The 13,472-nt window shown below is 42.2% G+C and overlaps 1 protein-coding gene across 2 annotated transcripts in view; it reads left to right on the plus strand.

Moving 5' to 3' along the window:
• The window catches only part of NUP210L (nucleoporin 210 like), a 148,838-nt gene that overhangs the window by 12,281 nt on the left and 123,085 nt on the right, over positions 1–13,472 (plus strand). For both annotated transcript variants that reach the window (XM_066262044.1, XM_066262045.1), the window contains exons 3-7: positions 1,769–1,900; positions 6,606–6,699; positions 7,276–7,426; positions 9,433–9,565; positions 11,021–11,179. In XM_066262044.1, coding sequence (XP_066118141.1) covers positions 1,769–1,900; positions 6,606–6,699; positions 7,276–7,426; positions 9,433–9,565; positions 11,021–11,179 — 669 coding nt within the window. The remainder of the gene's footprint in view (positions 1–1,768; positions 1,901–6,605; positions 6,700–7,275; positions 7,427–9,432; positions 9,566–11,020; positions 11,180–13,472) is intronic.

The raw sequence follows: 13,472 nt of genomic DNA on the forward strand, positions 1-13,472 counted from the left end.
GGAAGGAGGGGGGAGGGGTGGAGAAGCAGATGGGTGCTTCTCCTGTGTGCCCTGGCCGGGAATCGAACCTGGGACTGCTGCACGCCAAGCTGACGCTCTACCACTGAGCCAACCAGCCAGGGCCGACAGTTCTCTAACACATGATAAATGTGATAGGAAGGAGTATTGTTAAAGATAATACAAAACCATTTTTACTTCATCCTCATTTCATTCTGTACTATTTCTGAAATTTGTGTTTATGAATTTCATTATGATTATATTGACTGGACTCTGGTTGCATCTAATACCTGGCTTCCAGGCTTTTTAATCTTGTGGTCCAGAAGGGGGAAAAAATTAAAAAATAGATTTTTTTTTGGTAGGACTACCATATGGTTGCGACCATTTTACTTTCTTATATACATTTTTAAAAATCTATTACCATAATTTTATAAAAGGAAAAACGTTTTAATACTTCAAAAGTAAGATAGGATGTAAAACTATAGTCTTTTTTTTGGTGTGTGTATTTTGCTGAAGTGAGATGAGGAGGGGAGACAGGCAGACAGACTCCTGCATGCGCCCAACTGGGATCCACCCAGCATGCCCCAGGGGGCAATGCCCGGCCCCTCTGGGGCATCTCTCCGCTGCAACAGCGCCTGAGGCGGAGGCCATGGAGCCATCCTCAGTGCCCGGGCCAACCTTACTCCAATGGAGCCTTGGCTGCGAGAGGGGAAGAGAGAGATACAAAGGAGAGAGTGAAGGATGGAGAAGCAGATGGGCACTTCTGTGTGCCCTGGCTGGGAATCGAACCCAGGACTCCCACATGCTGGGCTACACCGCTAAGCAAACTGGCCAGGCCAAAAAGTGAACAAATTTAATTGCTATTTAAATTTTTTATCTCATTTTCCATGGGTGAATGAAAACATCATTGTAGATCAGTGTTTGGGAACCACTGGTCTAGTGTCTTTTATTACAAACAGAAGTTCTTTTTTTAAATTCATTTTTAGAGAGGGGCGAGAGAGAGAGAGAAAGAGGAGGGGGTAGGAACAGGAAGCATCAACTCCCATATGTGCCTTGACCAGGCAAGCCCAGGGTTTCAAACCAGCGACCTCAGCATTCTAGGTCAACGTTTTATCCTGCACCACCACAGGCCAGACACAAACAGAAGTTCTTATATAATATATATTTTGTCTTATGCTGTTTTCTTCCACAGGTCAAAAGCAACTGTTAACAGCCTTTCTTTCTTTCATTCTTTCTTTCTCTCTCTCTCCTCCCTCCCTCCCTCCCTCCCTCCCTCCCTCCCTCCCTCCCTCCCTCCCTTCCTTCCTTCCTTCCTTCCTTCCTTCCTTCCTTCCTTCCTTCCTTCCTTCCTAAATAAGCAGAGATACACTCCCACGTGCGCCCCAACCGGGATCCACTTGGCAACCCCCATCTGAGACAGATGCTTGAATCGACCAAGCTATCCTCAGTGCCTGAGGCTGACAGGCCAACAGGCCATCCTCAGTGCCCGGGACAGGGCTTGAACCAGTCAAGCCACTGGCTGCAAGAGGGGAAGAGAGGGATAGGAGGAGAGGGAGGGGAAGAGAAGCAGATGGTTGCTTCTGATGTTTGCCCTGACCCAAGATGGAACCCAGGAGGTCCACATACTGGGCCAACACTCTATCCACTAAGCCAGCTGGCCAGGGCCAGCCTTTCCTTTTCATAAAATTTAGAATAAGCTTCTGAGTGTTTAAGACATTTAATAGATTCATGACCTGTTGAATTAAATTCTTGGTTTTGGGGTTCATTATAGTGACTGACCATGAACTGCGCTGTGATGTTAAGGTTGATGTGATAGACAGCATTGAAATTATATCTCGAACTCGGGAAGTCTATGTAGATGATTCACCACTGGAACTGATGGTGAGGGCATTGGATGCTAAAGGTAAAGAATTTCAGAGAATTCAACAAAATTACGTAACGTAATACTTCATTGTGTTTAGTACTTGGAAAGAGAAACTTAAGAGATAAAAGTAGAATTGAAATAATATTTATTTTCTCATATGAAGCTCACGTACATGAAGGTTAATAGTTCTGAGTATGGTTCAGTATATTCATTAGCTAATGCTTTCATAAAATTTTTCTGCTATATTAATTATTGGTTATCTCAGAAGTTTCTTGAATATCCAAATTCTACCACTTAGCTTCTGCTGAAAATACCTAGCAGCAATTAAGAACAGTTTTTGGAATTTATTGCTAGTTCTATTTTGATCAGTCTACTTTCCATAGGCCAGGAGAATTAAATGTAAACCTGTAAAAAAGTTTTGTAATTTAAAATTTGTCTTTCTTGAGCCTTATTTTCTTCAATTTGTTTTTATTGTGATAAAATACATATAATATAAAATTTGTCATCACAATCAGTTTTTAAGAGTACAGTTTAAAAGTATTAAATATATTAATAATGTGCAATCATTCCACCGCCATACCCATGTTTTTAGCCTGATTGTATGATATATTGCTTTTAATATATCAATATTATGCTAATATTATAATACATTTAAAGCATTTAAAGTTACTACTTCTTTTTGAACTATTCAGGAAAAAATTTTTATTTAAAATTTTTTAAATTTTGCCTGACCTGTGGTGGCGCAGTGGATAAAGCTCGACCTGGAAATGCTGAGATCGCCAGTTCGAAACCCTGGGCTTGCCTGGTCAAGGCACATATGGGAGTTGATGCTTCCAGCTCCTCCCCCCTTCTCTTTCTCTGTTTCTCTCTCTCCCTCTCTCTCTCTTTCCTCTCTAAAAAGGAATAAATAAATAAATAAAATTAAAAAAATTTTTATTTTAATTGACTTTTAGAGAGAAGAGAGACAGAGAAATATCAATTTATTTCACTTATTTATGCATTGATTGATTGATTTTTTTTTCTATTTTTTTCTTTTTTTGAAGCTGGAAACGGGGAGAGACAGACAGATTCCCGCATGCGCCCGACCGGGATCCACCCAGCACGCCCACCAGGGGCGACGCTCTGCCCACCAGGGCGCGATGCTCTGCCCCTCCGGGGCATCGCTCTGCCTCGACCAGAGCCACTCTAGCGCCTGGGCCATCTTTGCTCCAATAGAGCCTTGGCTGCGGGAGGGGAGGAGAGAGACAGAGAGGAAGGAGGGGGGCGTGGAGAAGCAAATGGGCGCTTCTCCTATGTGCCCTGGCCCGGAATCAAACCCGGGTCCCCCGCACGCCAGGCCGACGCTCTACCGCTGAGCCAACCGGCCAGGGCCTTAATTGATTTTTTTAATTTTTATTTATTTATTTACTTTTATTTTGATTTTTTAAGCAAGGGAGATATAGACAGGGACAGATAGAAAGGGAGAGAGATGAGAAGCATCAACACATAGTTGCAACACCTTAGTTGTTCACTGGTTGCTTTCTCATAGATGCCTTGACTTCGGGGCTCCAGCCGAACTAGTGACCCCTTGCTCAAGCCAGTGACCTTGGGCTTCAAGCCAACAACCTTTGGGCTCAAGCCAGTGACCATGGGGTCATGTCTGTGAGACCACACTCAAGCCGATGACCTTGCGGTTTTGAACCTGGGACCTCAGCATCCCAAGCCAATGCTCTATCCACTGCACCACTGCCTGGTCAGGCTAATTTTTATTGATTGATTGATTTTAGTGAGAGGGAAATGGGAGGGAAGAGAGAAAGAGAGAGAGAGCAGAACACTAAGCTATTTCTGTATGTGCCCTGACCAAGGATTGAACTGGCAACTTCTGCACTTTTGGATGATGCTCCAAACAATGGAGCTATCTGGCCAGGGCTATTGGTTGATTTGGTTGATACTTTTTTTTAAAAAAATAATTAATTAATTTATTTATTTATTTTACAGAGTCAGAGAGAGGGATAGATAGGGACACATAGACAGGAATGGAGAGAGATGAGAAGCATCAATCATCAGTTTTTTGTTGCGACACCTTAGTTGTTTATTGATTGCTTTCTCATATGTGCCTTGACTGTGGGGTTACAGCAGACCAAGTAACCCCTTGCTCGAGCCAGTGACCTTGGGTCCAAGCTGGTGAGCTTTGCTCAAATCAGATGAGCCCACACCCAAGCTGGCGGCCTCAGAGTCTCGATCCTGGATCCTCTGCATCCTAGTCCGATGCTCTATCCACTGCGCCACTGCCTGGTCAGGCTGGTTGATTCTTGTATGTGCCCTAATTGGAAGCCAAACCTGCAACCTTAGCATATTGAGATGACACTCTAACCAACTGAGCTACAAGGCCAGGGCCAAGAATAATTTTTAAATATGAAAAGTGAATGTATTAAAATATTCTAGCCTGACCTCTAGTGGTGCTGTGGATAAAAGCATTGACCTGGAATGCTGAGGTCACCTGTTCAGAACCCCAGGCTTGCCCAGTCAAGGCACATACGAGAAGCAACAACTATGAGTTGATTCTTCCTGTTACTCCCCCATTCTCTGCAGGACGGAAAGAGAGAGAGAGATAGAGAAGTAAGAGGGGGAGGGGTGGAAGAACAGATGGGCACTTCTCCTATCTGCCATGATTGGGAATTGAACTCAGGACATCGACATGCTGAGCTGATGCTCTACCACTGAACAAACCAGCCAGGGCCAGTAATAAATTTTTTTTTTTCATTTTTCCGAAGCGGGAAATGGGGAGGCAGTCAGACAGACTCCCGCATGTGCCCAACTGGGATCCACCCAGCATGCCCACCAGGGGGCGATGATCTGCCCCTCTGGGGGGTTGCTCTGTTGCATCCAGAGCCATTCTAGCACCTGAGGCAGAGGCCACAGAGCCATCCCCAGCGCCCGGGCCATCTTTGCTCCAATGGAGCCTCGGCTGCGGGAGGGGAAGAGGGAGATAGAGAGGAAGGAGAGGGGGAGGGGTGGAGAAGCAGATGGGTGCTTCTCCTGTGTGCCCTAGCTGGGAATCGAACCTGGGACTCCTGCACGCCAGGCCGATGCTCTACCGCTGAGCCAACCGGCCAGGGCCAAAATATTTTTTTAAATTCTAGAATCTTTTTTTTTTTTTTTTTTTGGAGAGAGAGAGAGACAGGAAGGGGAGCAGAATGAGAAGCATCACTGGTAGTTGCAGCACTTTCGTTGTTCATTGATTGCTTCTCATACATGCTTTGACCAGAGGACTCAAGCTGAGCCAGTGACCCCTTGCTCAAGCCAGCGACCTTTGGGCTCTATCCAGTGACCTTGGTATCATGTCGATGATCCTGTGCTCAAGCTGGCGACCCTGTGCTCAAGCCCATGAGCCTGCTCTCTAGCTGGAATTCAGGATTTCAAACCAGGGCCCTCAGAGTCCCGGGCTGATGCCCAGTCCACCATGCCCCCACCAGTCAGGCTAGAACCTTATTTCTGTAAAATTTTTGTTAGGGAGGTAGACTATTAGGTGGTCTTTCTATAAAAAGAAACAGAGCCCTGGCTGGTTGGCTCAGCGGTAGAGCGTCAGCCTAGCGTGCGGAGGACCCGGGTTTGATTCCTGGCCAGGGCACACAGGAGAAGCGCCCATTTGCTTCTCCACCCCTCCGCCGCGCCTTCTTCTCTGTCTCTCTCTTCCCCTCCCGCAGCCAAGGCTCCATTGGAGCAAAGATGGCCCGGGCGCTGGGGATGGCTCTGTGGCCTCTGCCTCAGGCGCTAGAGTGGCTCTGGTCGCAACATGGCGACGCCCAGGATGGGCAGAGCATCGCCCCCTGGTGGGCAGAGCATCGCCCCCTGGTGGGCGTGCTGGGTGGATCCCGGTTGGGCACATGCGGGAGTCTGTCTGTCTCTCCCTGTTTCCAGCTTCAGAAAAATGCAAAAAAAACCCACCCCAAACAAACAAACAAACAAACAAAAAAAGAAAGAAACAGAAAAAGTGGCATAACTTTTGTCAAGTAGAAAATCATTTTGAGCCTGACCTGTGGTGGCGCAGTGGATAAAGCATCAACCTGGAGATGCTGAGGTCGCTGGTTCGAAACCCTGGGCTTGCCTGGTCAAGGCACATATGGGAGTTGATGCTTCCAGCTCCTCCCCCTTCTCTCTCTCTCTCTCCCTCTCTCTCTCCTCTCTAAAAATGAATAAATAAAAAAAAAGAAAATCATTTTGAATCCTTTTTAATTTCAGAAAGCTTGTACAGCAAGCTTTTTTTTTTTTTTAGGTGAGAGGAGGGGAGATAGTGGGGCAGATTCCTGCATGTACCCCAACCAGGATCCACTCGGCAACCCCGGTCTGGGGCCAATGCTTGAGTACCGAGGGAGACCAACCGAGCTATTCTCAGCTCCCCAGGCCATGCTCTAACAAATCCAGCCACTGCCTGCGGTAGGAGAATAGGGAGAGAAGGGGGATAGAGAAGGAGAAAGAAGCAGATGGTCACTTTTCCTGTGTGCCCTGACTGGGAATTGATCTGGGATGTCCATACGCTGGGCCGATGCTCTATCCACAGAGCCACCAGCCAGGGCCAACACTTAATATTGTTTATGTAGGGATCTTTCTGGTATATGTGTTTTAATTTATTAATGATATATTTCTACTTATTGATGAAAACAGACCTAAAATTTTTCTAGTTAGGTTTCCCTTTCTAGTTTAAGATACCTGAATGTTTTTGAGTATGTGATTTTGTCTTGTCTGCTTTTTACTTGTTCTGCAGGAAATACTTTTAGTAGTTTGGCAGGGATGAAATTTGAGTGGACCATTGCCCAGGATAATGAATCATCAAGAGAAGAACTGTCTTGCAAAATTAGGTAACTTTGTAATCTAACATAAACCATCTGTCTCAGAAGGAAACAATTGCCTTTGCAGCACACTGAATAGCAATCATTTGTGTGGGCGTTGACACTACTGCTATCCAGACTCTTTTGGAGGAGATAAATTTAGTGGGGGGAATGTCTTTGATATTGTAGGATATAGATTTAGTATGGTGTGGATATAAGTACCTTTATGATAGTTTAATTTTAACTATTGCAAAGGAGTTCGCACACTCAGGACTATACAATTATTTGAGTTAGGTGTATCTTCTGGCCATTTTGTTCCAGCTATCTGCACGTGCTGCAGTACGGTAACTGGAAAATAGTATGAAATTTTGTCTCACTACCAAGAAATAGCTCTCAGATAATCCAGGTTTTAGTCTGACAGCAGTTTTAGCCAGAGGCACATTAAATACTTTTCATCTATCTAGTCCTTGTGGAAAACAGATTTTAAAACCTTTTACACAATATAGAGACATTGAAGAAACTATGTTTAAAGGTGCTTAGTGCCCTTTGGAAGAAAACTGATTGTTTGATTCTATTAGAAACAAACCTTATTTTAAATCTCTTTAGGATTCTAAAATACTCTGAAGCAGAATATTCTCCCCCAGCCTATATAGCTGAGATGGAAAAAGAAGAGAAACAAGGAGATTTAATTTTGGTGTCTGGTATTAGAACTGGTGCTGCTGTCATAAAAGTTCAAATTTATGAGCCATTTTATAAGGTAAAAAGTTTGTACTATAAACTTTCATTTACTGGTCTTAACTACATAAAATATAGTTTCTTATATTTACTAGAGTAGAAGGTTTCTAACCTAATATAATTTGGGCCAATAGTCATTTAATTTAAAAAGTCATTTGAATAGGTAAACATAAAAAAACACACCTTGTTTTCCTTAAACATTTTATTACCTAATTACAAATACAAAGAAAGGTCCAAGACCTTTCTTTGACCAAAAGTTCAATAGTTAAAAACATACATACTCTTTCTTCCATAAATTAGTTTCTAGTTTTTTTTCTTTTCATTTTCATTTCATTTTATAGTGAAGTGAAAAATTAGACATATGTGAAGCAATTTGAATACATATTCTATATTTTTCAAGGATTTTAAAATTTCTCACACCTAATATGATAGCAGCATATTTGAGCAGCTTACTTTTAACTTCTCAAAATGTTTAAATTCTCTATTTTTTTCCTAGTGCAAGAGAGAAACAGAGCAAGAGAGGAGAAGCATCAACTTGTAGTTGCATCACTTTAGTTGTTCATTGATTGTTTTCTCATATGGGCCTTGACTGGGGGCTCAAGCTGAGCCAGTGACCCCTTGCTCAAGCCAGCAACCTTAGGCTCAAGCCATCGACCTTGGGCTTCATGCCAGTGACCTTTTGGCTCAAGCCAGTGAGGATGAGGTCATGTCTATGATCCTATGCTCAAGCTGGCAACCTCGTGCTCAAGCTGGTGAGCCTGCGTTCAAGCCTACAACCTTAAGGTTTTGAAACTGGAACCTCAGTGTCTCAGGTCGATGCTTTATCTACTGTGCCACCACTGGTCAGGCTCAAAACGTTTAACTTTTTTGTAGGAACAAGTGCTCTATTTTTGCATCCATGATTTATTTATTTAATTATAATTATAATTTTTTAAATTTATTTTGAGAGAGAGGGAGAAAGGGAGAGAGAGAGAAATATCTATTTGTTGTTCCATTTATTTATGCATTATTGGTTGATTCTTGTATGTGCCCTGACCAGGGATGGAACCTGCAACCTTGGCATATGGGGACTAACGCTCTAACCAACTGAGCTACCTAGCTAGGGCCAATTATATAATTTTAAATTACAATTAAAAGTGCAACTGCCATGCCTGATCAGGCCGTGGCACAGTGGATGGAGCGTTGGACTGGGATGTAGAGGACCCAGGTTTGAAGCCCCAAGATCGCTGGCTTGAGCTCGGGCTCATCTAGTTTGAGCAAGGCTCATTAGCTTGAGCCCAAGGTCGCTGGCTTGAGCAAGGGGTCACTTGGTCTGCTGTAGCCCTCGGTCAAGGCACATATGAGAAAGCAATCAATGAACAGCTAAGGTGCCACAACGAAGAATTGATGCTTCTCATCTCTCCCCTTCCTGTCCCTATCTGTCCCTCTCTCTGTCTCTCTCTGACTCTGACACACACACACACACACACACGCAAAGTGCAACTGGCATAAATAGGTTTGGAGAGAAAAAAAGTCTTTTGGTTAGCATTAATGCAAGTGGCAGGAATACAAGTGTTTGGATATCCTAGAGAGTAGCAAAGCGATCTTGTGTTGGGTAAGCCTTCACAAGAATCAGTATGTTCAACAGGAGATAGAGTATAACTTAATCTGGAAAGTCAATGGAGTCTGGTTAAAAGAATTTCTGTGGCATTACAGTTAAGTCTTATCTTTTCTCATTTCAGCATACTTGCCTTTTTATTTACCTACTTACTCTTCTTTAAAAGGCTCATTATGTTTTATTCTTAGTTTGAGTGACTTAGAAAGTTAATATAGTATTAAAATTCATGATCACTTAGAATGTTAATGTATTAAGATTCATGATCACTTTTTAAGGCTAACTAAAATTATGATGTGTGATTAAGAAAGCATTTTAAAATCTTTATTAAATGTTTTAAAAGAAACATAAGCAGTAAAGTTTTAACAAGGAAGGTGGCCTTGAGAATTTTTCCTAAAGTTTGGAAACTTTGGTTTTTTTCCTTCCTCTTTTAGAAAGTGACAGCAGCATTGATACGTCTGCTTGTTTTGGAAAATGTGTTTCTTGTACCATCCCATGATATTCATCTCTTAGTAGGAGCATATATTAAATACCGAGTTGCAAAATTGGTTCAGGGAAGAGTGACAGGTAAGGTGATCTATTTTTTTTTCTAAAATTAACATCTCCCAAATCCTTTCTGCTGACAACATGAGTAGTAGCTCCATGTAATGTATGCAAAATCTTTTTTAGATTTTGTGATAAAATATTCCCTAATTGCTATACTAGAGCTAATACTGGACAGAGATAGTTCCCATATCTTAATTTAAATGCTATAGTTTGATTCTTTAGCTTCATTTACCATAGGCATCTAAATTCTCTATTAAAACAACAACCAAAAACTTACTAGCTTCTGTAGGGCAAGTGAAGAAACTTTACCAGAAGGAACTTAAATAATCTTCGCCAAAGTTGTTTCTTGAGAAATTCAGTTCATTAACTGAAATTTTTTTTTTTTTTTTTTTGGTGGCAGAGACAGAGAGAGTCAGAGAGAGGGACAGATAGGGACAGACAGACAGGAAGGGAGAGAGATGAGAAACATCAATTCTTCATTGCGGTTTCTTAGTTGTTCATTGATTGATTTCTCATATGTGCCTTGACCGGGGGCTACAGCAGACCGAGTGACCCCTTGCTCAAGCCAGCGACCTTGGGCTCAAGCTGGTGAGCCTTGCTCAAACCAGATGAGCCCGTGCTCAAGCTGGTGACCTCGGGGTCTCAAACCTGGGCCCTCCACGTCCCAGCCCGACGCTCTACCCACTGTGCTACTGCCTGGTCAAGCCATTAACTGAATTTTTTTTTTCTTTTTGTATTTTTCTGAAGCTGGAAGCGGGGAGAGACAGTCAGACAGATTTCCGCATGCTCCCGACCGGGATCCACCCGGCACACCATCCAGGGGGCGACGTTCTGCCCACCAGGGGGCGATGCTCTGCCCCTCTGGGGCGTTGCTCTGTTGCGACCAGAGCCACTCCAGCGCCTCAGGCAGAGGCCAAGGAGCCATCCCCAGCGCCCGGGCCATCTTTGCTCCAATGGAGCCTCGCTGCGGGAGGGGAAGAGAGAGACAGAGAGGAAGGAGAGGGGGAGGGGTGGAGAAGCAGATGGGTGCTTCTCCTGTGTGCCCTGGCTGGGAATCGAACCTGGGACTTCTGCACACCAGGCCAACGCTCTACCACTGAGCCAACCGGCCAGGGCCTAACTGAAAATTTAATACTGTATTGACCCCAAAAGTCCCAGTGAGTTTATAAAATGTGCATTGACTTTATTAACATTAACCCTTTCCTAACTTACCTAGTGGGATTCCTTATGCTACTCTCAGTTCACTGGTTTGTAAGAATACAAACAATACCAATGATAAAATTATATAGTAATCCCCACAAATGGCTATATATAGGAATTCATTATAGTGGGAAGGAAATTACAAGCAGATAATACTCTTATCTAGGCTGCTTCCTGATTTTCCTTTTAAAATCCTAAATAATATGCTAAATAATACACTGTTGTCTACTGGAATGGCTTCTCTCTTTATATTTATGTAACTTTCATGTCTTTCAGAGATGGAGTTTCCCCTGGAACATTATACACTGGAATTACAAGACCATAGAATTGCATATAATGAGTCTCCTTCTGGGAAAGTGGCTTTACTGGATGAGAAGACAGCCGTGGTGACTGCTGTCCAACTGGGCCAAACTAATCTTATCTTTGTTCATAAAAGTATCCTTTCATTCAAGTTTTAGCCTGCCAATATACCTTTCCCTCAGCATGCCTAGACATGTTGTTCTTTGGTAAAAAATAATTTGTTGAGTGATTATAATACCACTACACTTATTTTCTATAGGTTTTGTTTTAACAAAGAACTATAATTTTTTTTTTTTTATAGGGACAGAGAAAGAGTCAGAAAGAGGGATAGATAGGGACAGATAGACAGGAATGGAGAGAGGTGAGAAGCATCAATCATCAGTTTTTCGTTGCGACACCTTAGTTGTTCATTGATTGCTTTCTCATATATGCCTTGATGGCAGGCCTTCAGCAGACCGAGTAACCCCTCGCTCGAGCCAGAGACCTTGGGTCCAAGCTGGTGAGCTTTGCTCAAACCAGATGAGCCCACACTCAAGCTGGCGACATCGGGGTCTCGAACTTGGGTCCTCTGTATCTCAGTCCAACGCTCTATTCACTGCGCCACTGCCTGGTCAGGCAGAACTATAAATTATTATTATAATTTCTACAGAGGGTAGGTAGAGAAAATAGTTGGAGCTTAGGATCTATTGATTTTAGTGCTTATTTGCAAGCTCAGTGAAATTGAGACTGGGGAAAACAGAGTTTGGAGGAACTTATGAAGTTTATTAATTTGTTCTTTACTATTTTTACATGAATAATTGAGAAAAGATGGCTAATTAATATTTGTTGAGAGTAATTTTTTAAAAATTCACTAAACCTACTCTGTAAGGATATAACAGAGAGAGATATATAGAGCTTTATTGTAGTTGATGGAAACAAAACAGAAAGAACCTGACCAGACAGTGGCGCAGTGGATAGAGCATCTGCTTGGGATGCTGAGGACCCAGGTTCGGAACACATGGTTGCCAGCATGAGTGCGGGGTCGCTGGCTTGAATGTGAGATCATAGACATGACCCTATGGTCTCTGGCTTGAGCCCAAAGTTGCTGGTTTAAGCAAGGGGTCACTGGCTCAGCTGGAGCTCTCCAGTCAAGGCACATATGAGAAAGCAATCAATGAACAACTGAGGTACCACAACTATGAGTTGATGCTTCTCGTCTCTCTCTCTTCCTGTCCCTCTATCTTTCTCTCAAAAAAGAAAAAAGAACAGAATGAGGATTTAAATTCTCAGATAATTGAAACATTAGAATTTTATATCTCAGTGTTTGATTTTGAAACATTTCCTACCTTTGAATATTTAACTCTGAAAGAAATTAATTTATTCAGCAAATATTATATTACTGCTATATGTTCAACATTGTTCTAAGCTCTGAGGATATAGACCACTATTTTACTCAAGGAAGTTAGGTAAGTCCTCTTTGATAAGGCAACATTGGAGCAAAGGGCCATTCAGCTATCTGAGTGAAAGAGCTCTAGGAAGAGGAAATAGAAATTGCAAAGGTTCTGAAGCAGGAGTATATCTGGCATGTTTTAAGAAGAGCAAGGAAGACATGAGCCTGAAGTGCAGAGAATCAGGGAAAAGTAGTAGCAGGCGAACTAGAGTAGGGGAGGGAGTAAATTATGCAGGGCATAGTAGGCTTACTCAGAATTAGAACCCATCAGGCTTGAAAGATACAGTAATTCTTCTAGAAATAGTGTTAATTAGCTGTTTATGTTAATATTTTTATGTTAAGGAGGGTTTTTGATCCAAAGTGGTTTGTTCTCCAATTGTTTTAAGGTGCTTAGGATATTTGTCAAAAAATATAATAGGATCTACAAAACAAACTAAGTCATTAATAATGATTGAGCCCCAAATGTGTGCCAGGCACTTCTCTGAATTCACCAGGCAGACTTACCATATTTTTAGCTCCATAAGCTGCACTATTCCCCCACAAAAGTGGAAGGGAAAATGCCCATGCATTTTATGGAATGAAAAATACGGTATTTTATTAAATATTTTAACACACCATTTGGTTCAGAATATTTTTTTTCTTATTTTCCTCCTTAAAGTCCTAGGTGTGTCTTATGGTCAGGTACATCTTATGGAGTGAAAAATACGGTATAAAATTTAAAAAAATATTCTCAGCTCATATTTATTCCAAAGTAGTAAATATCAAAATACATTATATTTATCTATTTATGTCTTTCTTGAAGACATGAATGGTGACTTCATAAATTGTTCCAGCATCTGGCTTAGGGTGGCTGGTGATACTGTTCATAGAGCTGGGTAGTATAAGAGAAGGAACAGGTTTAAGGGAAAAGAAAACTAGTTTAGTGTTTTAGATGTTAATTTGAATTATCTGGTGATAGACATTCAAGCAAAAAATTTAGGTATGTAGAGGTGAAAAATT

This window comes from Saccopteryx bilineata, chromosome 2 (genome assembly GCF_036850765.1).
Source record: "Saccopteryx bilineata isolate mSacBil1 chromosome 2, mSacBil1_pri_phased_curated, whole genome shotgun sequence".
Taxonomy (NCBI): Eukaryota; Metazoa; Chordata; class Mammalia; order Chiroptera; family Emballonuridae; genus Saccopteryx; species Saccopteryx bilineata.